General features: G+C 58.1%; 1 protein-coding gene across 11 annotated transcripts in view; it reads left to right on the forward strand.

Annotated features, from left to right (window-relative positions):
* MAD1L1 (mitotic arrest deficient 1 like 1) overlaps positions 1 to 25,890 on the forward strand; it is a 404,019-nt gene that overhangs the window by 210,532 nt on the left and 167,597 nt on the right. For 10 of the 11 annotated variants that reach the window (XM_064366614.1, XM_064366612.1, XM_064366617.1 and 7 more), the window contains 2 exons: positions 6,737 to 6,877; positions 21,755 to 21,811. In XM_064366614.1, coding sequence (XP_064222684.1) covers positions 6,737 to 6,877; positions 21,755 to 21,811 — 198 coding nt within the window. The remainder of the gene's footprint in view (positions 1 to 6,736; positions 6,878 to 21,754; positions 21,812 to 25,890) is intronic. The other variant, XM_064366620.1, reaches the window with a different exon arrangement.

A 25,890-nucleotide genomic window follows, 5' to 3' on the forward strand; every position in this document is an offset into this window, starting at 1 on the left:
AAAAAAACTTGTTTAGGGGCAGCAGGCCCAGGAAAGATAAGTGAGGGACAAACAGGAAGCAAAGCGTTTTGGGATTGGTTGTAGGGGCCCAGGGCATCCTGCCCAGGAGCAGGTGCAGGAGGAGCACAGGGACGCTGCCTCATGTGCACTCAGCACCATGGTATGGCATGGCCTGACGTGGGGGGCAGCCGGGGCTGATCCGGGCAGCTCGACTCCCACCCCCAACCCTTTGTGGCCATAAGTGACTGTCCCTGCTGCCCTTCACGTTGGTGGGTGCTATTTTGCATGTACTGATTAATCCTGGGTTTAAGCACCCTTCGGGATAGTCATGCTCCCATTTTGCATAAGAAGGGTGGGTTCCAAGAAGTTAGGCCCCTTGCCCAAGGTCACACAACTGGTTTGTGTCAGATTGGAGCTCAGGATTGTCTGACCTGAGTGGGTCCTCTGAGTTGCTATTACTGTCGCATTAGCCTGTCAGTTGTGTTCTCAATGGAGCCCATGGATGCCAGCGTCCTGAGCACATCTCTGCCCTGTCCTGCTCATTTGGGAAATGACCAGCCAGGATGAGGGGTCCAGAGAGAGGCTTCCTGTGTCTCTGCGCCTCCCTCCCACCAGGGCCTTCTCCTGGTCTGAGGCGATCTTGCTGCTGGGGTCACAGTAGACCTGTCTAGGCTGGTGACTCGGGGTCTGAGGAAAGACTGGGCAGAGGGCTATGGGGAGGTGGGTGGCAGCGAGGAGATGGTGCCGGCATCGGTGGGCAGAGCCGCGTCTGCAGCCCCGCATTCCCGCCTGAATCTATTCATTTTCTTGTGGTGACTCCATGCGTCGGGAGAGGTAATTAGAACAGGGCTTTTCAGCTATTTTTGATCATACATTTCCTTTTCTAAAAAAAGGGAAAGTTGTGGAGTGACTAAGAGTTGGGTGGAGGTGGCTGAGCGGAGGTGGGATGGGCTTGGGAAGAGGCCCTGCAGAGTGTCCCACTCACAGAGCACCCTTGGAGCCCTTTCAGAACTGGCCTTGGCCTTGGGCTGGAGGGGGTGGAGGGAGGGAGGCAGACCCCACAGCACTGGTGGCAGAGGCCGAGTGGGAGTGGGTGGGAGGAAGATGGGTCAGGGGCTGCTGCTTCATCAGAGTGCCATGTGGTGCTCAGCTCACCTCTGGGCGTCTCTGGAAAGTGAGGTTGGTGCTGGGGCTCTGAGGAGGGGCCTCTGCGTGTGAAGCTGCCTGCCTGCCTCACACAGCCCCCTCAGGCTGCCAGTGACTTCCAGGAGGGAAGCCTTCTGTGTCCATGGCATGGGCTTAGGGAGTGCTGTGCGACTGCCTCACCAGGCATGGACGTGGCCAGAGGCTGTCTCCATCATGCAGGGGGCCGTGGGGCCACTCCCTGCCCCACCTGCCTTCTCTCCTAGTCATCTTTTACGAGTAGATGCAGTCATAGTAGAAGAACCAGGGAGACGGCAGTGAGGACCGCAGTGACAACCGTGTGTATGCAGGCTCCGTGTGCCTGGCTTTCTGCGCAATGCTGCATTTGAACTTCACAATGAGCCTGAGGCATTCTTTGCCCTCTCCTTTATGGTTAAGTATCCTGAGACTCAGAGAGGCTTATTTTTCCCAAGGTCACACAGCTAGTTAGTGTCCGGCCAGGATATGGGCTCTGTTGGGTCTGTGTGAGTTGGGAGCTGGCCAGGGCATGCACACCTCAAGGGACTGCTGCTTGGGGGCTGTGGGGCTGGTCTCTGCCCCCTGCGGTGCCTCTGTCCACAACTCCTCTGTTTGCAGCTCCTCCAGCAGGACGGGCCTCCTGCAGCTTCCAGCTCCTGCGGGTGTTCTTGTGCGGGCCCTGTGCGTCCCCACATGCCTGCCACCCCCTGGGGCCTGCAGCCCTGGTCTCTGTCTCAGCTTCCTGGCCTCACTGCTCTGCCTTTCCCAAGCCCAGGCCCAAGGGCTGTGCCTTGGGTGTCTTTCTCCAAGGGCACTGGGTCCTGTTCTGTCTGCTGTCTCAGCCCTTGCTGCCCAGGTGCTCTGCCCCCTGCCATGGCATTCTCAGCCTCTGTGGGACAGCTGTCTCTCATCCCGTGGGAATCATTGGCATGCTTAGGGCTTATACACAAAAGCTCCATGGTAATTAGCGTGCTGGAGCACCCGCTGATGGGGGGATGAGCATCATTATCTCTATTGCTCTTTCGAAAGGGTCCTCTGGGCGCCTACTCATGCTATTCCCTCTGATTGGAGTGCCCTTCCCCACCGCTGCCTCCTAGGGCACTCAGATTCTTCCTGCAGCATCCCCGGGGCCCATGGCCTCTGTACCTTGCTGATGGGCCTCTTTGAGGTCTGCCACGCCCTGGCACCGGCATCCACCCAGTGCCTCCACAGCGCGCAAAACTGCAGGCTGTCCCTGTGTCCTCTACCTGACACCCATGCTTCCCTCTCCCCATCTCCCTCTGTGTCCCGGAAAGACACGAGAACCAGGCAGGTTTCCAGCGTGGCTGGAGGTTGCTGGCAGCCCATGCGGGAAGCCCCAGCCGCCTCCATGTTCTGCCTTGGTTCTGGTGCATTTCTAGGACTTTCTTACCTGCTGTAGCTCCACAGCGCAGCCCTCCCTGTCTGCCGCATCGCCTGCTCGCCAGACCCCTTGGGCTGTGGAGCTCCCCGGACCTTCTTGACCACGAGAGGGCCTATCTGTCCTCTGTCCTGGAGTCCTTACTTACCGCCTCAAGGGCCCTGCGAGTGGGCCCCATCCTCATCCTCCTGCCAGTTACTGCCTTGAAACCCCACAGACTGGGCTGTGCCTCCCTCTCCCTATCTTCCTTGGAGATTCAGAGCGACTAGGCTGCTAAATGCTGGTCTACAGGACATGGTCAGATCCGCTCTGCCACCCAGCAAGGCTCAGTTCAGCCAGGAGACCAGCCAGTGGCACATCTATGCCTGAGAAGGCTGGTGCTCCCTGTCCTGGCTCTGCTGTCTACATACCTTCTCTCATGCACTGACGCCCCTCTCCTGGAGGCCCCTGGTGCAGGGTGGTGAACATGACCCTGGCTGGAGTTTGGAGTGGTGCTTAGCCAGCATGTCTCGCTGTATGCATGTGATTCCCAGATGGTGGCCCTGGCATGGTCCCCTCTTGTTCCCACTGATGGGGCACATGGGCTGTTAGGGCCCATCCCCCATTTTACAGATGGGAATGTGGAGCCTGGGGTTGTGCGAGGGTCAAGCAGGAACTTGTACACTGACTTTTGCTCAGTGGCTGATGGGCTGGGACTGGCGTCAGATCTTCCTGCCACCTCCCTGGATGGGCAGCCCTCTGCCTAGTTATCACAGGCCAGGGCGGAGCCTCCCTCCTCTGCGGCTCTCCCCAACCCCACTGGCCGGTGTATCCAGGGTGCTGAGGCCCTGAGTCCTCAGCTGACTTCCTCTGTGTGGTGCTGACTGCTCACCTTTTCTTCAAGCGGCTGTTAATTGCATGACAAGCACGTTCTATTCCTTAGAACCAGGACATGTCTGTACCCAAGGAGCAGCTGGTGGACAGTGTCACTCTGCTGGGTGCTTCTTGAGCAAGTCTGGCAGGCCCTTGTCAGCACCTTCTGCTGTCTGTTTGTTCAGCAATTCATTGCCGCATTTATTGAGGTGGAAATGAAGCGGACTTTCCCTCAAGTGTAGTCAGCTGTTATAAAGTTATAGCAAGTCACACCCTAACTGTGGCTGCCCTTTCACTACCAGTGACAAAACAGTTTCTTGAAAGGGTCCAAACAACAAAGTTTCTAATATCTGTCTTCTCTGCCAGCTGGTGCTAGCCTGGAGTTGTGCTGGAGAGAGCCATCAGGAAGGGAGCGCTCAGAGATTTACTGGTCAATAAAGGAGACAATTACAGCTTGTTTACGAAGGGAAGTCCCCCGCCCCGGCCTTGCGTGGTGTCTGCACCCGTTAGTAATGACAACTCTAGTAACTGGCTTGAAACGATAAAAGTCAATGGGAAGATATAGGATTTCAATAAAAGTATGACATGCAATAAACCTTCCTGTGCAAACAAATTTTCCACAGATATCTGACCCGTTCCAGTTGGATTTGTAACTTTAATTTCTCACTTAATGAATTTTGAATTTTTTGTCATCAACTAATTTTGAAGTTCATGCCAGGGTGTCACCTATGTCCCTGGCTCGGGAGACAGCAGGAAAGCCCCAGATGTGGTGGCCTGAACTCCAGGGGCTCCCGAGAGAGCAGGCCAGGGTTTCCTCAGCCCCTACAGCCTCGCCCTCCTCACCTGTGGGGAGACAGATAGAGGGCCTGACAGGGGCTCAGCAGGTGTCCATGCTGGGTCTCTCCTGGGAGCAAGGCGGGGCCTGGGGGGACGGTGGGGGGCTCAGCTTGTGTATGTGCAGACTCAGAGGAGACCACACCAAAGGGACCCTGGCAATTTCGTGGATCCCACTTCTGGGTGGGGGTCTTGCTTCTCAGGCTGCCTTAGTGAACTGGTCTCTATCAGGGCCATTTGAAAGGGCTGAATTTGCCCTTTCAGCCAGTATTTGTGGGGGCGGTCCCACAGCTCGCCTACCCTCACCTGGTCTGAAGCACAATGAGGTGGTGTGGGGCTGGGCCAGAGCATTGGCGCCTTCCCCAGCATGTGGGCCAGTGGCGACCATTTCCCGGGTTTGTGAGGTTATGGCTCTCGCTTCTTGAATACTGGTTGTTTCCAGGGCAGCTGACTGGATACTTCATTCCTGATAGCCTCAGTCTTCACAGCCACCCCGTTACCTGTCTTATCAACAAAGGAACCAAGACTTGGAGAGGGAGGTTGAATGACTGGCTTCAGGACAGAGCTGGGGCTTGAACCTGCATCTCGTAGATATCCATCTGCTTCTTCCTGGGCTCTGCTGCCCCAGCATCCTCATCCCCCAGCCCTCAAGAATGGGGTAGATTTCCCTGGCAGAGGCTACGGAGAATCAGTAAGATGTTAGAAGTGCATATTCCCAGGCCTGCCCTGCGTCTAAGCGCTACATGACCCCAGGACACACAGACACCTGTGAAGATCTGGAAGCTGCTCTCCAGCACACCTGGCCTTCTGAAGGACTGGCTTCCTCATCTTGTGGTCTCCTGTGGGCTCCCACAGGGACAGGCAGGCAGGAGAAGGTCCCCAGCCTGCGCCTGGAATCTGCTCCATCCAGACTCAGCCTCTGAAGCCAGAAGGGTCTGCGGGCCATGGTTTAGGCCCACACCTGGTGCAGGCAGTGGACAGCCAGAGGGAAGATCACGCTTCCTCACAGCGGCATGTTCTCTGTGGGGGCTGTCTGAGCAGCTCAGTTCCTGACCCACAGGCACCTGCAGGCTCCACGGCCTTCCCCGCTGGCTTGGCCAAGGCCTTTCACCCGCAGACGGTTACCAGTGGCTTGAGTGCCTGGGAATGAATGCACTTCCACCCTGGCTCTGGAAGCAGCACGCATCTCCCGGGGCCCCGACTCAGGAGACAGTGCGTGTCTCTCGGGGCCCCTGACTCAGTAGGCAGTGCGCATCTCCCAGGGCCCCCAACTCAGGAGGCAGTGTGTGTCTCCCGGGGCCCCCGACTCGGGAGGCAGTGCGTGTCTCCCGGGGGCCCCCGACTTGGGAGGCAGTGTGTGCCCCTGACTCAGGAGACAGTGCGCATCTCTCGGGGCCCCTGACTCAGTAGGCAGTGCGCATCTCCCAGGGCCCCCAACTCAGGAGGCAGTGTGTGTCTCCCGGGGCCCCCGACTCGGGAGGCAGTGCGTGTCTCCCGGGGGCCCCCGACTTGGGAGGCAGTGTGTGCCCCTGACTCAGGAGACAGTGCGCGCCCCCGACTCAGGAGACAGTGCGCGTCTCTCGGGGCCCCCAACTCAGCAGGCAGTGTATGTCTCTCAGGGCTCCTGACTGCGTGGCTCTCACCATCAGCCTCCTCAGTGTGTCAGGCAGGACGCAAGTGAACAGGAGTTTCTGCTCGGCTCTAGGAATCAGCCCTGACACTGTGGTCAGTGTCATCCCAGGGAGCTGAGCTTGGCTGCTGCGTGGGGGCCTGTGTGTGGCCTTGGATATCCTGGGAGCTCTGTGGGAAGATGAGGAGCTCCCAAGCCCAGAGCTGAAAAGCGAGGACCCGATATTCCCAAGAGCCCTGAGCGGGTGGACAGAGCGGCGGGTTCCCGGTCCCATTGGGACGCAGCAGCTTCCTGGGGCACACCGTGTCTCCTCCTTCTTCAGGTCCTCGGCTCCTGTCTGTGTCCTGAGCAGTCTGCTCAGAGGCCAGACGGAAGTCCCAGGAAGAGGGACTCACGCAGCTTCAGGCCTGCCTGCTGTCGTTTCCCTGGGCCCAGTGTGACTAGGACTCAGAGGAGTCACGCAGACCCAGTGGTACAGGCTGGGGTGGGGAACCTGGGCTCTGCCCACTGTGCAGCCTCGCCCTGTGTGTGCTGTGTTCACAGAGGCAGAGGCCTCTGCTCCAAGCCCACCCCGTAGCCACACTGCTGGTATGAGGTGGAGCCCACACCTGCTGCAGCAAAGTCCTGGCATGGTCAAAGTGTGCACTGAGGCAAAGCCAGGGCTGCTGGCATTTACTGGGTCTGGGGACGCTGAGCTCTGGGGCCCGCTTCACCTTGGTGGGCTCTCAGGGGTGCTGGCCTGGGTCCTTATGAGGGAGCCCCTGACATGACCCTGCTCTCGTCAGGCATTCCCTGAGCCATCTCCAGCATTACTTCCTCCCCCGCCCCGTGTTCTGACCAGCTGCCCTCTGTGTCCACAGGAGCGAGACGGCATGCGGGCCATCCTGGGCTCCTATGACAGCGAGCTGACCCCAGCTGAGTACTCACCCCAGCTGACCCGGCGCATGCGGGAGGCCGAGGACATGGTGCAGAAGGTGCACAGCCACAGCGCCGAGATAGAGGTGAGGGGCTGCGGGTGTGGGGCTCGTCGCCAGGTGGGGCCTTCTCCCTGGTGGGGAGAGCCCGGAGGGTGGAGATCTGGGCCCGGCCTCCCGAGTTCCTCACTGGCAGGCGTCCATCGAGAAGGGCATCCACGGGCTGCTTCCTCTGCACGTGGATCCAAGTTAATTATCACAGTGGCACCTGCAGCATCCTCAGCTGTCAGGGCGTCCCAGGTGACCCCAGCCTGCAGGCGGGTGACAGAGGGACAGTGCTCCTTTGATGGTTAGGGACCCCCTCAGGATGCCTGTCAAAGGGCCACTCAAGGTCCTGCCCCTGTGAGGGGCATCTGCCAAGGATGTTTGCGTACCAAGACCTGGTCTCCAGGTACTCAGAGTTGGTGCCAGTGCTCTGGTTCCCACCGCTGGGAAGGCTCTGTTGGGGCCTGATGGGCAGGGCCTGAGACCCAGGGGTACCCAGCTCGCTGCAGAACTGGAAGAGGTGTTCCTCCTTCCTACAGATTCCAGCCTGCATCCCTCTCCTGGCTCCAGGGTCCTCCCAGGCAAGGCGGTGTCAGCCTTGGCTTCTGCCTTTTCCCTGGCCCATGGACCACCATGATGCTCTGTGCCTTTGTCTAGCCCTGAGCAGCTCTCACCTGCGCAGGGGGAGGAAGCAGCTGGGCATTGCCAGGCCTGGGTGGAGGCCATGTCCACACTCCCTGGGCCAGGGGCTTCCAGCACACCATTCCCAGCCCAGGGTCGAAGGGCCCGTGTTCTCTCGGGATTTGCATGGAGAACATGGGCACGGCTCAGCCCTACCTGGATGTGGTGGGATATGTGCCAGGGTCTTCTGGCCTTGTTGGCACATGCCACCACAAGGTGACTTGCTGTTCAGCTCTGCCCAGCCCTGTATCTGATTGCTCAGTCTCACTGTCACCGTGACTTATGTGGTATGGGTGCTATTATGACCTGAATTTTGCTCAAAAGGAAACTGAAGCCCAGGAGGGGGTCAAGGGATATGCTCAGGTCAGTGAGCTCGTGTGTGACGCCACCAGGCCACCTCTTGGAGGGCCTGGGCCTACAGTTTCTGCTGCCACAGCTGAGCTCTGTGAACTCTTTGGTCTCAGCGCTCACTCTGTCCAGGTTGGGCCTTGATGGTAGAGACTGCGGTGAGATGGAGATGCAGATGAGGGCCTTGATGTGGCCTGTCGCCCTGTCCTAGGCTGCTCTGTCCATTTCTCATTCAGCCAGTGGCCACCTGCAAGATGACCTGGGTCCGCCAGTAGTGAGCCAGGCTCACAGGCATGACGACAGCCACCTTCCAGCCAGGCTGCTGAGCACACACAGCAGGCCAGGCCCTGTGCCAGGAGATGTCTGACAGAGCCTCTGGCCCCTGGAGCTGAGCTTCTGAGTAGGGGAGACATTTAACGAGCAAACATAAATAACATGGGAGGTTAGGAGGTGCTGAATTTATGGAGAAAGGATTGTAATGGAGGGTCTCAGAGAGCTGTGCTGCATGGCCGTTCAAGGAAGATGGGAGGAGGTCACCAAACTGCATCTGGAAAGTTGCTTGGCACATGGTTCAGTGGTTTAGAGGGGTCGCGGGCACAGAGGCTCAGGCACCGGGGATGGCGTGTGGCGAGAATGAAAGTTCCCAGCACAGGAGGCCCCAGGCCCAGGGACCCAAATGCACTGGCTACCCCTTGCTCTCATGGAAGCCACGCCAAAGGGCCCTAGGGCTATGCTGTGTCCTCACCTGTGAGCTCTTACCACCGCACTTGACAAGAATGAACCCTGAACTCTGATCAGTGCTGGTGGCATTCAAGCCTGCTCCAGCCCCTCTGGGCCCAAGTCTCCATGTGTGAAGCCACCCTCAAGACACTGGTACTACCCCCTGCTGTGGTCTTCTGATGTCCGGCCCCTGCTGTCTGTCCTTTCTGTGTCCAGTAGAGTCCAGTGTGCAGGGCCTTCTGCTGAGGGCCTAGACGTTCAGTCCTCATGGGAAAGGTTAGCTCTGGCTGTACATGGGAGCTGTCGTAAACCTAAGTGCATTAATAGCCATCTCATTACAACACCCTTGGCTCCGGGTGAAGCATTAACAAAGAAAGGTTTGCGGGGAGGCTCTCTGACCCCTTCTGCTGTCCCTGGTGTTTTTCACGTTGAGTGATTTCTCCAGCCTGTGTTTGTCCTCTGCACTCTGAATGTCTTGTCACGGGCCTGGCCGTAAGCACATGCAGTGTCGTGAGTTCTGGTGTTTCGTGTGTTGAGGCGATCAAGGCTGTCAGGGACCTCAGGACTCATTGACCAGATGCTGGCACTGTCTGGGCACCTTGCTTGCCACTTTGCCAGGCAGCTTGGAGCCTCGGCCCTCACCCTGCTAATGGGATGTACACTGGGGACCCTTCCCCTCCTTTCCCATGGTGGGGTGTGCGGGCAGGTTATTCCCCTTCCTGTCCGTCTCCTGGAGTTTCAGGAAATCGGGCACATGGAGAGTTGGGTCCATCGGGGCTGGAGCAGGGTCGGACGCCACCGGCACTGACCAGTCCTTGCTCCAAGGCTGTTGCCATCCTCACCTTGGGAGTTCACATGGCTGGTCCTCCCCTGAGTCCTTACAGCCACCTCTGCCCATCCCTCTGGGTGCCCTCTGGAAGCAGGCCAGCACCCACAGGCTCCTCCCAGGACCCCTCCTCACTAGCCCGTGTCTGTGTTGATGGAGGCAGCCATGGTCTCCACTGCTGGTGCAGATCCCAGCGATGTCTTCTGGACTGCTCCCTTATCCTGGGCAGGTGCCACCGCCCTCTGAGGTCTGTGGGGCAGCCACCACCACACCCTGCATGACAGCGTGACCCCACGCCTCGCCTCATCAGAGAGGGTACCTCTGTGTCAGTCCTTTCCTCCCAGGAGCCTGGGAGAGGAGTCCTTGCCCTTCTGCATAAGCAGGACCAGGTCACCTGTAGAGCCTCTGCCCTGCCTTTCCCTGAAGCGACAGTTGGGTGGGAGGCTGGGGGTGCAGGGGGCTTCTGGGCTTGGTGTCCGCCTCGGGGGAGCCTCTGCTCCTGCCTTTCCCCTAAGCAGCATTCAGGCGGGGGGCTGGGGGTGCAGGGGGCTCCTGGGCTGGGTGCCCGCCTTGGGGGAGTATCTGCTGGGAGCTCCCCAGCTCTTGGCCCTCTCCACATAGGTGGCTCATGTTCAAGAGGACGCGGTTCTAACTCTGGTAACCAAGCACGTTTGCAAAGGTGAAGGCAGGGGCCCAGCAGGAGCGCTGTGTTTCAGGGATGGTTGGGGCGCAGCTGCACATGAAGCGCAGCAAGGGTGGCTGTGCCCTCTGTGCACAGGGAGCCCCTGGGGCAGGGATGCCAGCCCGAGCCAGGGACGCCCCCGTACAGGCTGTGGGGGCTGCTCCAGAGACCCTGCATGTGCCTCGTGTCTGGCTGTTGCTTTCTGAGAGGGCCCGTCTCCTCTTTTCCCCATGGTCGGTGGTCATCCTGGGAGTGCCCGGTGAGGCTGCTGTGGATCTAAGTCTGACCTGTGAGCCTCCCCGTGGCCATTGTGAGCAACCGGGGCATATTGGAGCTCTGCTTAGGCTGTGCTGTTGGCTGGGCCCAGGGTAGATGGGAATCTGGCTGTCGAGTTTCCTGTGTGGGGCTGGGCTGCCATGCAGGAACAGTGCCCTTTGCTCCTGCTCCCAGGTAGGGCTGCAGGGCTGAAACCATCGCTTCCTTGCAGAGCCCTGGCCTTGGGGCTGATAGGTCACTGCTTTCAGCTCCTGTGTGGCCACGGGGAGTCCCTGGGCCTCTCTGTCACTCATGCCTGGGTGGAGAGTGGGACCCCGGGCCGGGCAGGAGAGGCTCACATGGGTGTAGAAGATTTCAGTCCACGACCCTGTCTGTGGGACCAACGCCCATCCCAGCCCAGAGGTCCACAGCCCAGTCCTCCTCCCCTCTCCAGCCTGTTTCTGGCTTTAAGTCAAGAGTGCCTCTTGTGAGGCAGCTCAGTCCCTGGGCTGGGGGTTTTGAACCTCTTATAGCCCCTGGTCTCTGGAGCTAGACATCACACTGCTCCTGTTAGCCGAGGTATAAACACCTGTCATTCCAAGGTTTTGGCCCCAGGTGCTGTAGTGCACCCTGCACTCTTGTTAAACTGCCTGCCTGAGGCTTCAGGGTAGGAGTTCCTCTCTATCTTCCAGATGAGGAAGCTGAGGTACAGGCATAGGCTGGGGGAGCCACTAGCAGATTGCTGGGACCCGCTGCAGCCCAGCCCTGTCCCGGCTACCTTCTCCCCTCCTTGCCTCCCAGGGTGAGGTGCCAGCCTCAGCTATGGGGCTGGTTCCAGAGACAGCACCCACCCTCCCTGCTCAGTGCCTGAGGTCTCCACACCCCTCACCAGGCTGGGCCCTGCTTCTGCTCCCAGCAGGACCCTGAGTGGCAGGAAGGCTGAGGGGGTCTCTGTATCCACTGAGTAGTGGCGGGACCCTGTACCAGCAGCTGTGGGCCCTGCCCTCCAGCCTCCCGCCCCCTGCAGGCCCCCTACTTGGGACGTGCCCAGCTTTGATGACACCCTTCAGGTGCTGGACTCAGCGGGCAGCACTGGGGATGCCCTGGAGGCTTGGGTGTGATGGGCCTCTCTGCTTCAAGTTATTCCACAGTAATCCTTTCCCGATTTCCGTAGGCGAGCCTCCGCAAACTGCCCCCGCCTGGGGGCAGAGACCTCTAGAAGCTGCTCATGCTGCCTGTCAGGTGTGCACTAGCTGAGCGTCGTCTATTGACACAAAATAAGAAGTTATCAGCCGGGTGTGGTGGCTCATGCCTGTAATCCCAACACTTTGGGAGGCCACGGCAGGTGGATCATGAGGTCAAGAGATTGACACCGTCCTGGCCAACACGGTGAAACCCCGTCTCTACTAAAAACAAAAAAATTAGCTTGGCATGGTGGCGCACGCCTGTAGTCCCAGCTACTTGGGAGGCTGAGGCAGAATTACTTGAACCCTGGGAATTAATGCAGTATAGGATGGACAAGCAGTGACGCGGATGCCCAGGCCCTGGGGGACACTCTGAGGGTGGTGGCAGGTCCTCTCATAGTGGAGGGGACATGACTCTTCCATGTGAATGCAGCAGAGGTTGCAGTGAGCCGAGATTGTGCCACTGCACTCCAGCCTGGCGACAGAGTGAAACTCCATCTCAAAAAACATATGTATACAATAATAAGTTACCCGACATTATTATTATTAATAATAAGTTACTTAGCCCTCCCGCACAAGAGGCTGAGATGCAAGCTCTGTGTGGGGCTGCAGGCACTGGCGATTTGGGTTGGTCCTGGTGTTGAGTTGTGTTAGGGAGATGTGGGTGGTCGAGGTACAGGCTTCCTGCGCCTCCATCCAGGAGGCAGGGTTGGGAACGTGGATGGAAGGAGCACCAGGACTGTGAGGGGTCAGGAGCCCTCCCAGCTGGGAGGATGGCGGCCCCAGCCCCCCGCCTCCCGCTCTCCCTGCTGCCTCCACTTGGTGTTTTGTTCCTGTTGTTTCCCGTCTCCTTTTCACTTCCTTTCTTTCTGTCCTCCACACATCTGTCTGACCAGCTTGTCTCCGTCTTTTCTCTCTCTTGACCTCTCTTCACCCCTCTGTCCCCCCAACCCCCACATGCTCCTATGTCCTCTGACTCTGGACCCTGAAAGCCTTCCCTTAAAGCTTGCTCGGCGCTAGGGTGCCCCTGGGGCAGGCACCTCAGAGCAGCTGAGTGTCTGCTACCTGACGGCCAGGTGGGCTTGGGGTAGTCGCAGGCAGGAGGACCCGGCATCGCTCCAAGAGTGGTTCCCTTCCACCCACCCGTTAGCTAAACCGGACATCAGTTCGTTCTCATCTGGACCATGTTTTTATTCCAGCAATGATCTTTCGGGAAAACAGAGTGTTGAGTTGGAAGAACCCCAATCCCCTATCAGTGAGGTTTTGCCATCCTGTGTGTTTATTTATTCCATTTAATAAAGCGGCTGTGGGAGCTGGTAGCGTGTCAGGAGTGCTCTGTGGACAGAGCTATAAATACGCAGCACACGCCACCTTGATTCAACACGTCGGCCTGATTTGTGTTTCCGATTTATTTGATTAAACCCGATGACACTGCAGCTGGTTGTGTGGAGGTATGTGGAGAATCCCCATTTAAATCACAGTGACTTTGAAATAGTTTCTAATGATTTAGAAAGAAATGGCCGTATTGGTGTTTCCGTCTACCCGTCCTCCCTGTGGCCTCTGAGAGGCTCGGGTGGCACTGTGGGTGCTGTCGCTTGGCTTCCTGGTGGTTTGGCTCCAGGAGGGCCGGAGAGAGCCTGGTCTTCAGGGCCTCGGGTTGTTCACCAGGCCCAGTACTTGTGAGTGTATTGATTAACTGTTTCCCTGATTTGAAGAACTTGAGATGACTATACTGTACAAAGCAGGGATAAAGCAAAAATAAAAATCTTGAAACAGAAATTTCGCAGTGTATTCAAGAAAAGTTGACCAAGGGGTATATGGAAAATCATCCTGGAGTCTGGGCTCTGGGAGCTGCTGTGTGGCCGCAGGTCCTTAGTGGGAACTGCAAGGTGCTAGCTCCATTCCCAGAATGGGGCATCTGCACAGGACAGAGCCACACTGAGCTGGGTTCCCTGTGACATGCCAGTGCCAACCCAGATGGCACATGCTTTGAGCGTTGCTGCCCAGCACAGGAGCCGACCTTGCTATGTGTGAGGAATAAGCCCATTGCAGGCTCTGTCCCCTCCACCACGGGAGGACCTGCTGATACCCTCAGAGCATCCGCCCCCCAGCCTATCTTGCAGTGGGGGCTGCGGCGGAGCTACTGACCCTGCGCTGCCGCCTGCTGTATGCTGTGTGGCCAGGGCTGGGCTTAGTCATCCTCAGGCCTCCACGCACAGAGAGAGCGTCTGTGTACAGCCTCACCTGGGGGCAGGTACTGGGGCAGTGGCCTGGGAAGCCCTGTGTGAACTCTGGTATGCTGCCTTTCCCAGGGGCAGGGCTGTGCCCTGGGGAGCCCTGTGGGGACCCTGTGGTGTGCTGCCTTTCCCAGGGGCAAGGCTGTGGCCTGGGGAGCCCTGTGGGGACCCTGTGGTGTGCTGCCTTACCCAGGGGCAGGGCTGTGGCCTGGGGAGCCCTGTGGGGACCCTGTGATGTGCTGCCCCCTGCTTCTTCACATTATGTCACAAGCCACCAGGAGAGCTGGCCGGAAAGGTGGAGGCCTGAGCTTCCATCCCATTCTGTTCCATGTGACTGTGACCACAGGTGGGCTGCCTTCCCCCAGCTTCAGCCTCCTCACCATGTTCAGGATCTGTGCCTGGTGCCCTCGGGTCCTCCCCGGCCCCGCTGTCCTGTGGCTGCTTGGGTTTGTGGCCTCCTGTCCTATCCGTTTTCTACTGTATCCTGGCCGGCAGGAGTGCTGGATCACAGACAGCAACTTCTCACCTCAGGATAAAAATAGCCCAGCCGAGGGCTTTGTGTAGCACCTCGGTGGTGCCAAGGGCATCGGGGCCTGGGGCTCATGTCTGAGCACACGTAGCCACCCGGGACACGTGGCCTCACCCAGGAAAAGCTGTTTGTGAGCCTTTGGCTACTCGAATGGAGGCGGCTCTGTGGTCACTAGGTACCAGGGGTGTGGGGTCAGGGCTTGGCTGCATGGAGGGCCTCCTTGTGCTGGGTTTTCCAGGACATGTAATGAGACCTTCTCCCCACAGCTGCCATACCACTCAGTGCTCCCTGGCGTGGGCCCCTGCAGCCTGGCTCTGAGTGGGCATGGCCTTTCTTGGGGAACCCGAGCCCCACATCTCAGGCAATTTGGGATTGAGCCATTTTCCTTCCCACCTGAGCTTCCTGCATGTCTGCATTCTTGCAGTCAGATGTGCACCCAGGCTGGGGTGGGCTGTTGGGGAGGAGCTGAGGCTAGGGAAGCACCTGGCCTGCCCACAAGCAGCCTTTGGCATCTGGACTTCCTGGCCGTCAGCCCAGCTCCCGCCCTCGGCCTCGGGAAGCCGTCTCTCCATCCCATTATCTCCCCATCAGCTCAGGCTCCAACCCTCACTGCCCTGCAGAGCCAGCCTGGGCTTGGGGAGCTCTTGTCTCAGAGGTAAGGACACTGTGGCCAGGACCAGGGGCTCCACCCAGTCACCCAGGGAGTGAGAGGCATCTGTGTCCCCCGAAGGTGGCCGGACAGCCACACAGTTAGGGCCAAAGCGCATGGTCCGGGGTGTTTCCACAGCGGATGCTCTGCCACTCACCCATGGCCTCCTCAGAGACGCAGCTTCCTGGAGGAACCCTCCCGAGACCAGCCTGAAGTTGTCCTGCCTGAGGCCCTGTGGGAGCTCCTCTCCAACGTGTATCTGGGCTGCACCAGCCCCCCACCCTTGTGAGATGGTTCTCCCTGAGCTCTGGGGATTCCATGTTTAAAGGCAGCTTTACTGAAATTTATACTCAGGAAAATCCCCCAGCTTTATCTGTATGGTTTGATGAATATTGACAGTCAGTGTCTTTGCACCCCCAGCTCCTGGAGCCCACCGGTCTGGGGCCTGTTACTGTTGTTGTGGGCTTTCTTGGAACTTCATGTAAATGGAGTCTTCCAGTTGCTGCGTCTGTCATCTCTGACTGAGCACAGTGCTTTTGAGACCCATCAACCTTGTTGTATCAGCAGTTCATTTACTTTTATCACGAAATGTTCTCTATCGTGAGACTCTCCCAAAATAGTCTTACGTGTTCACCTCTGACCGATGTCAGGGTGGTGTCAGTTCTTGCCAGTTAGGGACAGAGCTCCTGTGAGTATCTGTGCAGCAGACTTTGTGTGGATGTAGGTTTTCATTTCTTTGGGCTCTACATATAGGAGTAGGATTGTGGGGTTTGATTTTTTTTTTTTTTTTTTTTTTTTTTTTTTGCCAGGGCAGGCGGGAGGGACACAGAGTCTTGCTCTGGTTGCCCAGGCTGGAGTACAGTGGTGTGATCTCGGCTCACTGCAGCCTCTGCCTCCTGGATTCAAGCAATTCTTCTGCCTCAGTCTCCTGAGTAGCCTGGACTACGGGTGTGCACCACCACACTCGGGTAGTTTTTGTATTTTTAGTAGAGACAGTGTTTCACCATGTTAGCCAGGCTGTGGTTGAACTCCTGACCACAGGTGATCTACCCACCTTGGCCTTCCAAAGTGCTGGAATTCCAGGCGTGAGCCCTAACTTTATAAGACATTGCCAAACCCTTTTCCCAAGTGGCCCTACCATGGCAACACGCGGGTGTCCAGTGGAGCATTCTCGCCAGCCCCAGGCCGATGGTACCACAGCTAGGAGAACGTTCCGCTGTGGCGTTGTCAGCTTTGGTAACGATCTGGCAGGGCAACAGCCCATTTCACTGAGGCTTAAATCTGCGTGTCTCCAGTGACTGACATGCCCAGTGTTTCCTGGGCTTCTCTACCTCGGTGCCTTTTCTCTGGTGGCCTCTGTTCATGTCCCTTTCCTCTGTCTGGTGCTGGCCTGCCAGGCCCAGCTGCCCATCCGTGCCTCTTGGAGCTCCTGTTCCTGTCTCCTTGCTCAGCAGGCCTGCTGGGCTCTGTAGCACTGCCCCAGCCTGAGTCCCGTGGACTTTACCCTGTCCCTTCCTGTGGCTCTGAGCTGCCTGCCCTCCCTCGCTGGAATCCCACGGTTCCTGATGTGGTGTCTGGTTTCTGGTGACTGAGGTGGGACGGTGCATCTGTGCTGGCTCCTCCTGCTTGTCCAGAAGGAGAAGTTCTAGGGCATTTTGGGGCCCAAGAGAACCTGTTCCCTTGAAGCTTCCTGGTGCCCCATTTGGGAGCCTCCATCACGCACACAGAGAACGTTGTCTTGAGTCTCTCAGGACCCTAATGCCCTGCCTCTCCTGTAGTGGGCAGTGCGAGTTTAGTGATGCCCTGTCTCTCCTGTAGTGGGCTGTACTGGTTTAGTGATGCCTTGTCTCTCCTATAGTGGGCCGTGCTGGTTTAGTGACGCCCTGTCTCTCCTGTAGTGGGCTGTGTGTGTTTAGTGATGCCCTGTGTCTCCTGTAGTGGGCTGTGTAGCTTTAGTGACGCCCTGTCTCTCCTGTAGTGGGCCGTGCGGGTTTTGTGATGCCCTGTGTCTCCTGTAGTGGGCTGTGTGTGTTTAGTGATGCCCTGTCTCTCCTGTAGTGGGCTGTGCGGGTTTAGTGACGCCCTGTCTCTCCTGTAGTGGGCTCTGTGTGTTTAGTGACGCCCTGTCTCTCCTGTAGTGGGCTCTGTGTGTTTAGTGATGCCTTGTCTCTCCTGTAGTGGGCTCTGTGGGTTTAGTGATGTCGTGTCTCTCCTGTAGTGGGCTGTGCGGGTTTAGTGACACCCTGTCTCTCCTGTAGTGGGCTCTGTGTGTTTAGTGATGCCTTGTCTCTCCTGTAGTGGGCTCTGTGGGTTTAGTGATGTTGTGTCTCTCCTGTAGTGGGCTGTGCGGGTTTAGTGATGCCCTGTCTCTCCTGTAGTGGGCTGTGTGTGTTTAGTGATGTTGTGTCTCTCCTGTAGTGGGCTGTGTGGGTTTCATGATGTCCTGTGTCTGCTCTAATGGGCTGTGCGGGTTTCATGATGTCCTGTCTCTGCTGTAATGGGCTGTGTGGGTTTAGTGATGCCCTGTCTCTCCTGTAGTGGACTGTGCGGGTTTAGTGATGCCCTGTCTCTCCTGTAGTGGGCTGTGTGGGTTTCATGATGTCCTGTGTCTGCTGTAATGGGCTGTGCGGGTTTCATGATGTCCTGTCTCTGCTGTAATGGGCTGTGTGGGTTTAGTGAAGTCCTGTCTCTCCTGTAGTGGATTGTGCGGATTTCAGTGTTTTCTTGGTTTTTCTTTCTCCAGTTGTTTTCTTTGAATCATAAAGTGAGTGAGGAGTGGACGTTTATCAAATGCTCCTCGGTGCTGGGGCTCTGCTGTGAACGTCTCACAGTCTCCCTCTGCAGAACCTGTCACATCAGGGAGGCCCAGGCCAGGCATGCGTTGTGGCTGACCCCCCAGACTACAGCCACTGCTGTTCTCCCCGCTAGCTCCTAACCTGTCGGCACCCGCTCTAATGTAAAACATTTTTTTTTGGGTACTTGGAAACCTCATGTCTGACCACATAACCTCTTTGAGCCACAGACAGCAGTGCATTTCCTTGCATGCCAACAGGGCTTTCTCTGCCTGTGTCCTCTCCATGTTACCCTCGTTCTTAGGAGCGCCACATGTGTCTTTTCAGGTTATGAATGAGAGGTGACTGAGGTGTCCTGCACCCACAAACCTTGTGCTGTGGGATGTCTATAAACCAGACCTGAGCTCTCTCCTGCCTCCCTGCTGCATCCCCATCTCTGTGTGTGTGGAACATGCGCCCCGTGTCACACTCTCAGATTCCTGGCCCCTCCGCCTGCTGAGCTTCTGTCTGGTGGCTGCTTTGCTGAGAAGGCCCCGTCTGGAGTCACCTCTTACTCAGGGTTGTGTGATGTCCCATTTGGCCGTCCTTGTTGGGAAGATGTGGCTGGTTACAAACAACCCTTTTTTGTGTGTTTCACATCTTTGTTTTTGTGTTTTTGACACAGGGTCTCACTCTGTTGCTCATGATTGTGTAGTGGCACAGTCATGGCTCACTGAAGCCTCAACCTGTCTGTCTCAAGAGATCTCCTGCCTCAGCTCCCTGAGTAGCTGGGACCACAGTTGTGTGCCCCGACGCCCAGCTGATTTTTAAATTTTTTGTAGAGACAGGACCTCTGTATGTTGTCCAGGCTGGTCTCGAACTCCTGAGCTCAAACAGTTCTTGTGCCTTGGCCTCCCTGATGAGAACTGTGCTTGGCTGAAACAATTTATCTTTATGGTAACAGAGCCGTCCCGCTCTTCCTCTGTAGTTTGTACCCCATGGTGCTAGAGTATGTGTTTTAATGGAAATGTAACATAATACACCAAGGTGCACAGATGTCTTCCTGAACCGAGGGCCCTGTTCAGCGCAAGGCGGGTGTGCGAGCCCAGTCACAACCGCTCCTGCTGACGTGCATTTGGCTTCCTGCCCCCATCCCGGTGTTGTGCTCTCATGGGAGCTGCTCTGAGGCACTCTGTCCAGGTACCGCAGACCAGGGCGCGAGTCCGAGTGCAGGGCTCTAGGGCTCAGTCACCTTTCTGCCAGCAACTCTGGCTTTGGGGATGTCTCAAAAATGTCACTTGTCTGTGTTTTCAGGACACAGAGAAGTTGAGGAAACATGCTTTCTGTTTTTTCCAACTGTTGACAGAAGTACGAGGCTGAATGGGGCTGGCGCGGAGGCGGACACCTTGGCCTCAGGCTGATGAGCCGATTGTAAATGCACTGGTCTACAGGCGCACATTGCTCAGTGCTGTCCTCACAGAAACCTCATGAAACCTTCTGAAAACTCCTGCGGCCTACCCGCGTGATACAGGAGGCTGTGAAGCCTGAGGTTGCCGTGGCTTGCCTGGCCTCAGCAGGACCCTCGGCTGGCCCCCGTGGTCACGGCTCTACCCTCTAGTGATAGATAGCCCAGGCCCGGGTTGGCCTGGGCCTTGCACACAGCTCCCTGCCCTGCTGCTTATGAATGGCCCTGGCCTCTTCCCAGCTGTGTCGTAAAGTGCCTTTGACCTTGTGAGGTTGCCACGTGAACTGATGTAAATGGGGATGACGATGTGCCTCATCTGCAACTGTGACCTGAGGCTGGTATCCACGTGCTAGCTGCCTGTGTGCCCAGGGCGGGTTCCAAGTGTGGTGGACATGCCCAGGCTACAGGGGGCACGGGCAGCTCTAACGGCTGCCTCTCGCCACTCATGCCAGCTTAGAGCCTTGTTGTCTTCCCTGGGGTGGTCTCTGTGGCCTGGCGGCCTGTGGGTGCGGGTAGATCTGGGCAGGGTGCTGGGTGCAGGGCTGCGTGAGGCGAGCATGAGTGTGGACTGCAGCTGCTTCCCGAGTGCTGAGGCTCTGCCTAAGCGCATGGGGTGTCTGGGATGCCCCAACCTGGCTCTCTGTGCCCCCGGGAGTGCCCAGGGGTGCCGTGCGCAGGGGTGTAGCTCAGTGAAGCACGTTGTGTCTAGGCCAAGATTGGGGGATGTCCCTCTCCATCTGCAGTTCCCAGGTCCTTGTGACCCCAGCAGTGGGCAGATTATCCAGGGTTCAGCTGGCTGTGTAGAGGGTGATGTGCTGCTCCCTGACCCTGAGGCACCGAGCTTTCCATGGAGCAGTCCACACAGCCCAGAGTGGCCATGGCCACCTGCCTCCTGATGACAGTGGCCGGGCAGGCTTCAGGACCTCCCCTGGGGAAGTGAGAGGGCACCAGGTGGGGCGGGTAGTGGGCAGAGCTCAAGGTCTGCCCTGCACCCACAGGTGTTGCACAGGACATTGGGCAATGGGGGTCACTCGGATGCTCTCACTGAGTGAGGCCCCACAGCAGAGGCTCAGGGGGCTCAGGTGCTCACACCTGCAGCCTCCCCAGGGGCACCTGGAGCCTGGGTCTGACTCTGCTGTGGCATCCAGAACCAGCAGGCACCCAGCATGGCCCATAGGAAGTCCAGAGCCTGGCTGTGCTGGGCCTGTAGGGGAGCTTGAGGGCCCGTGATCTGCAGAGCAGAGTGCCTGAGGACTGTGGGCTGCTACCTGGGCCACTTTCCCCAGGCTGTGTCCCCAGGGGCTGTAGTACCTTGTTCTCTGTGTCTCCAAATATACTTCCCCATCCCCGCCACATGTGCACACGCCACACACCAGTGTTCCCATACCCACACTCGTGTGCATGCACATATACATGCCTCCCTCCCTCACGTTTCTCTCTCCCGTCTCTCCTGGTGACTTGCCCGGTGATTTCCAGTTGTTGCTGGGCCAGGCCTCTCAATTCCTCCTTCAAGCCCAGGCATGCTGGACCTCTACCCCGCAGATTGCACACCCTCACCACAGTCACCTGCCTCACTCCTGGGCTGGCCCCTCAGTCTCCTTCCCGGCCTTTCCTCTGTGCTGTGCCCCGGAGCGGGGAGGTCTCACAAGGCCCCCAGTGCCTGACCCTTCCTCCCTGGTTCCAGATCACAGACGCGGTGTGTTTAGGTGGTGGGGGCAGTGGGGAGCGAAGCAGTTTCGTGGGATGGAGTCAGGAAGGGGTGGGGGCAATGGGGAGCGAAGCAGGGTCGTGGGATGGAGTCAGGAAGGGGCAGGGGCAGGGGATGTGGGGGAAGGCAGGACCCGCAGGGGCAGAGGCCCAGGGCAAGGGGTCTCTGAGGTCCTGAGCCCCGTACATGGTGCAGGGTCACTGTCCCCAGCAGGGAGCGGGACTGCTGATGTCCCAGCCCCACAGCCAGGCCCAACCTTGCTGCTCCATGAAGCTTGTTAGGAGGAAGTGGCTGTCTTCTCATTGCTGGCTTTTCTATCCTTAGTGTGAAGTTAGGCCCAGCGCTCTTTGGGGCGTGTGTGGGGAGGAGACCTTCCTCGCCTGGGTAGGGGTTATGGTTAATTGATTTCCTCTGACAGAAAGTCCCATCCTGAACCTTTCCCCTTCGTCTCTCCCCCGATTTCACAGTCCCTCTCAGGCCCGCCCCTTTGTCCACTCCATTCACAGTCAGTTTCCTGAGGCAGATTTTTGGGATGGACCTTGGTTCTGTCAAGCCACCTGCTGCCCACTCAGTCTTCGTCTCCATCATTGGGCTCTGAGCTCCACGGGGCAGCCACGCTGGCCCCTGCCAACTCTCTAGCCACCTGCTGCCTACTTGGTCTCTGTCTCTATCACTGGGCTCTGGGCCTCACGGGGTGGCCACACTGTCCCCTGCCAACCTTCGGCTGCCCACTGCCCAGCTCCTGGGCCCTGTTGCTCCACAGGGAGTGGAGGCTGCGGGGTGGTGGGTGTTATGTTCTCCACAGTCCTAGAAATGGTGCTTGGTCCACCCCAGCCTGAGGCCAAATCCTCTCTTGTCTTGCAGGCTCAGCTGTCGCAGGCCCTGGAGGAGCTGGGAGGCCAGAAACAAAGAGCAGACATGGTGAGTCTGTTGCGGGAGTGGCTTGGGATTCAGGGCACCTGGACCCTGGGTCTCGGCAGGGACTTATGTCCCTGTGAGCCCTCAGCTGCAGGCGCCAGCGCATGGCTGCCTCCTCTGTTGTTGAAGCCATGTTGAGCATGGAAGGGCATGTGAAGAGCCTGAGTCCCATCTCTAGCAGTGACAGGTGGCACGTGCCTGGGAAGAACACAGCCCCTCCGGCCCCACCGCCATGTTTTTGGAAAGGGGTCAGTGACGTGTTTGCTGCACAAGGCCACGGTGTCAGAAGCAAAGCAGATGTGAGAGCCTGTGAGGGGTCTGGGGGCTGCTGAACTGGGTATCGGTGCTGTGGCTTTGTGGACCCCTGCCCTGACCACACAGGGCCTGAGTTCCCAGTGGGACAGTGGTTCAGCTGGGGCTCGGGCGTCCCTCAGCATGCCTGACCAAGCGAGGGATGTCTCTGGCGAGTGCTTATCTGCCGTCTGTGGATGAGGCAGGTGTGCTTTCCAGCTGTTTTCTCCTCAGCCCACATCGACCCCACTCCCACTGGTTTGGCTGCCTCTGAGCCTGGGGGAGGGTCCCGCAGTGTGGCCCATGGGGCATCAGGCAGGTTCTCCTGGTTTCTGGACCTCTAGTGTTAAAAAGCTTCCCACTTGCCCAGGCATGGTGGCTTACGCCTATAATCCTAGCACTTTGGGAGGCCGAGGCAGGTGGATCACCTGAGGTCAGGAGTTGGGAGACCAACCTGGCCAACATGGTCAAACCCCATCTCTACTAAAAAATACAAAAATTAGCCAGGGGTGATGGCGGGCCCCTGTAATCCCAGATACTTGGGAGGCTGAGACAGGAGAATTGCGTGAACCTGGGAGGTGGAGGTTGCAGTGAGCCGAGATCGCGCCACTGCACTCCAACCTGGGCAAAAAGAGTAAAATTGTGTCTCAAAAAAAAGCTTTCTACTGCTTTAGGGAACAAATGGGCTTTGCTTTTGAAGCGTTTTGGCCTAAACAAACTGTAGGTCCCCTCCATGCTGCCCTGGCCATGGCCATGGCCATGTCTGTGAAGGACAAAGAAGGCCCTGGGGCGTGTGTGCATGTGGCTGTGTGTTCTGCCCTGGGCCACGAGTCAGACTGGCCTGGGTCGCAGGTGGAGCAGCAGTCAGCGTTGTATGGACCCCAGGGCATGCAGCCCAGGTGGAGGCTCCCATCTGGGTGTCCTTGCTTGCCAGCTTATGACTGTGAGCTAGTGTCCTGGCTCTCGGCCTCAGGGCCTTCCCCTCTACCCAGCAGGGGTGTGCTGAGGGTTCATCGCTTGACAGACTCATGTGCCAGCTGCACAGCCTTTGGTGGCCGTGGCTGTGGCCATGGTTGCAGGCCCTTCCCATGGGACAAGGTTGGATAGAGTTGGAAATCACCCTCTTGGGAGGTGCGGGCACCACGGCCTAGGCTGGAGATGGGGAGGGTTGTCTGCTGAGACCCTGGAAGAAGTTGCCAAGCGGTGCAGAGAGGCAGCAGCAGGGCACCGTGTGGGTCTGGGCAGAGCCAGCGTCCGCAGGACCAAGGCCCGGTGGGCTGGCGACAGCTGTTCTGAGGTTCCAGAACAGTCGCTGTTCACTGAGCAGCCACTTAAGGACGTTCCTCTTGGTGCTGGGGACGCCGCAGCCAGTGACATAGGCATCCGCCTCCCTGGAGGCACACTGTTATCCAGTGGGGTAGCTAGTGGCCCACAGGAAAGCGAAGGACAGAACTTTAGGTGGTGGCCAGTGCAGAAGCCACAGTCACCCGGGGCCGCTCTGCAGAGTGTCCTGAGCCGAGCCCAAGGGACCCTACTGTTATTGGTGGAAATGGTGGGGCAGGCAGCTCGGCAGATCCCAGGTCCTGGGACCCAACAGCGAGGTTAGGGGTGACAGAAGCGGGGCCTGCGGTGCTTGGTAATCCGACCTGTGGGCCCTTTGTGGTCACAGCAGGGTTGTGGTTTCATGGGTGGAGGAGGTGGTGACACAGCTTGGTGTGCATTTGTAAAGGCCACCTGGCTGCTCTGTGCAGGGCCGCAGTGGATGGAAACTGGCAGGTCTGGGGCTGGCTAGGGTGGGAGGCGCAGGGGCTCTGGGCTTAGGCCCTCAGTGGTGTGGGGAGGCGTGGTCCGAGCCGGCTGCAATGAAGGTAGACCTCAGGTGAGGTAGAGAGTGTGAGGCCGGGAACCGAGGACAGCTTCAGCATTCCACCCTGGGTGGGCTCGTGGTATGGGTGGGAAAGCGTGGGTGAAGCGTGGGAGTCTCACGCCTGCCACATGTTGGATGCACAGGCCTGGAGGCCTTGAGTCAGTGCTCTGGGGACAGAGGTGCCCATCCACTCTGCATGGTATTTCTGTTGTCGGGAGTGAGTAGGTAGCAGAGAAGTCAGAATCGGAGGCTCAAGCCTCTTTGGGGCATTCCAGTATCCTGGCGTCTAGTCTTGGGGAGCAGCCATGAGCTGGGGACTCCCTGGAGGGCAGGTCCATTCACAGAGCCCTAGAGAAGGAAATGTTTTCAGGGGACAGTCAGACCACAGAGAGGACCCAGAAGGGGAGCGCAGGATTGCCCTGGGCTTGGCAGCTGGCACAGAAGGGTCTGGTGTCCGGGAATGAGTGGGTTTATGTAGGACTCTGTGGACTGTGGGATCTGGTGTCCAGGAGTGAGTAGGGTTATGTGGAACTCTGTGGACTGTGGGGTCTGGTGTCCAGAAGTGAGTGGGGTTATGTGGGACTCTGTGGACTGTGGGATTTAGTGTTCAGGAGTGAGTGGGGTTATGTGGGACTCTGTGGACTGTGGGGTCTGGTGTCCAGGAGTGAGTGGAGTTATGTGGGACTCTGTGGACTGTGGGATTTGGTGTCCAGAAGTGAGTGGGGTTATGTGGGACTCTGTGGACTGTGGGGTCTGGTGTCCATGAGTGAGTGGGGTTATGTGGGACTCTGTGGACTGTGGGATCTGGTGTCTAGGAGTGAGTGTGGTTGGGGAACTCTGTGGACTGTGGGATCTGATGTCAACAAGTGAGTGGGGTTATGTGGGATTCTGTGGACTGTGGGGTCTGGTGTCGAGCAGTGAGTGGGATTATGTGGGACTCTGTGGACTGTGGGATCTGGTGTCCAGGAGTGAGTGGGGTTATGTGGGACTCTGTAGACTGTGGGGTCTGGTGTCCAGGAGTGAGTGGGGTTATGTGGGACTCTGTAGACTGTGGGGTCTGGTGTCCAGGAGTGAGTGGGGTTATGTGGGGCTTTGTGGACTGTGGGGTCTGGCATCCATCATTGAGTGGGGTTATGTGGGGCTCTGTGGACTGTGGGGTACAGTGTTCAGGAGTGAGTGCGGTTATGTGGGGCTCTGTGGACTGTGGGGTCTGGCGTCCAGCATTGAGTGGGGCTATGTGGGGCTCTGTGGACTGCGGGGTCTAGTGTCCAGGAGTGAGTGGGGTTAGGGGGTACTCTGTGGACTGTGGACTGTGGGTCTGGTTCCCCTGAGTGCAGGTGTTCAGGAGGGATGCCAGGGCTTTTTCCACCTGTGTGGGGGATTGGTGGGGGGTTGTGGGGGCACGCGCAGGGCCTTCCTTGTTCCTAGCCCCGAGGGCTGTCGGTGCTTCCTTCTCAGTGTCTGAGCTTCCTGGGTGCCTTCAGCCAGGGCCCTTTTCCTGTTGCCTCTGGAGCAGCCTGGGGTGGGGTGGGTGCTCTCTGAGGAGGGATGCTCCTGTCGGAAGATGCCCTGTGGAGACGCTGGTGTTCTGTGTGTCAACACACCGGGCTGCCTCCGTGTTGGCCTGAATTGAAACGTGCCTGGAGGCTGTGCTTCCTCATGTGCAGGAGGCCAGGAGGAATTAGAAATGGAGCTGTCTGAGCACATGCCAAGCGCCTGCATTATGGCTGAGCCACCTGCCCGGTGCCCGCAGCTGCCCTGGAGCATGGACTTCCCACGTCCCACAGAGGCATGGACACCTCAGAGCAGGCACCTTGGCCGGGCATTGGCCCCTCCCCAGCTGTAGGTGGTTTTGGAGGAACTGCTCACTCCAGGCCTGTTTTGTGGGGAGGCAGACAGAAACTGGTCTTAGGCCCTCAGGTGG

Source organism: Aotus nancymaae, unplaced genomic scaffold (genome assembly GCF_030222135.1).
Source record: "Aotus nancymaae isolate 86718 unplaced genomic scaffold, 86718_ANA_hifiasm-v0.15.2.pri h1tg000064l_1, whole genome shotgun sequence".
Taxonomy (NCBI): Eukaryota; Metazoa; Chordata; class Mammalia; order Primates; family Aotidae; genus Aotus; species Aotus nancymaae.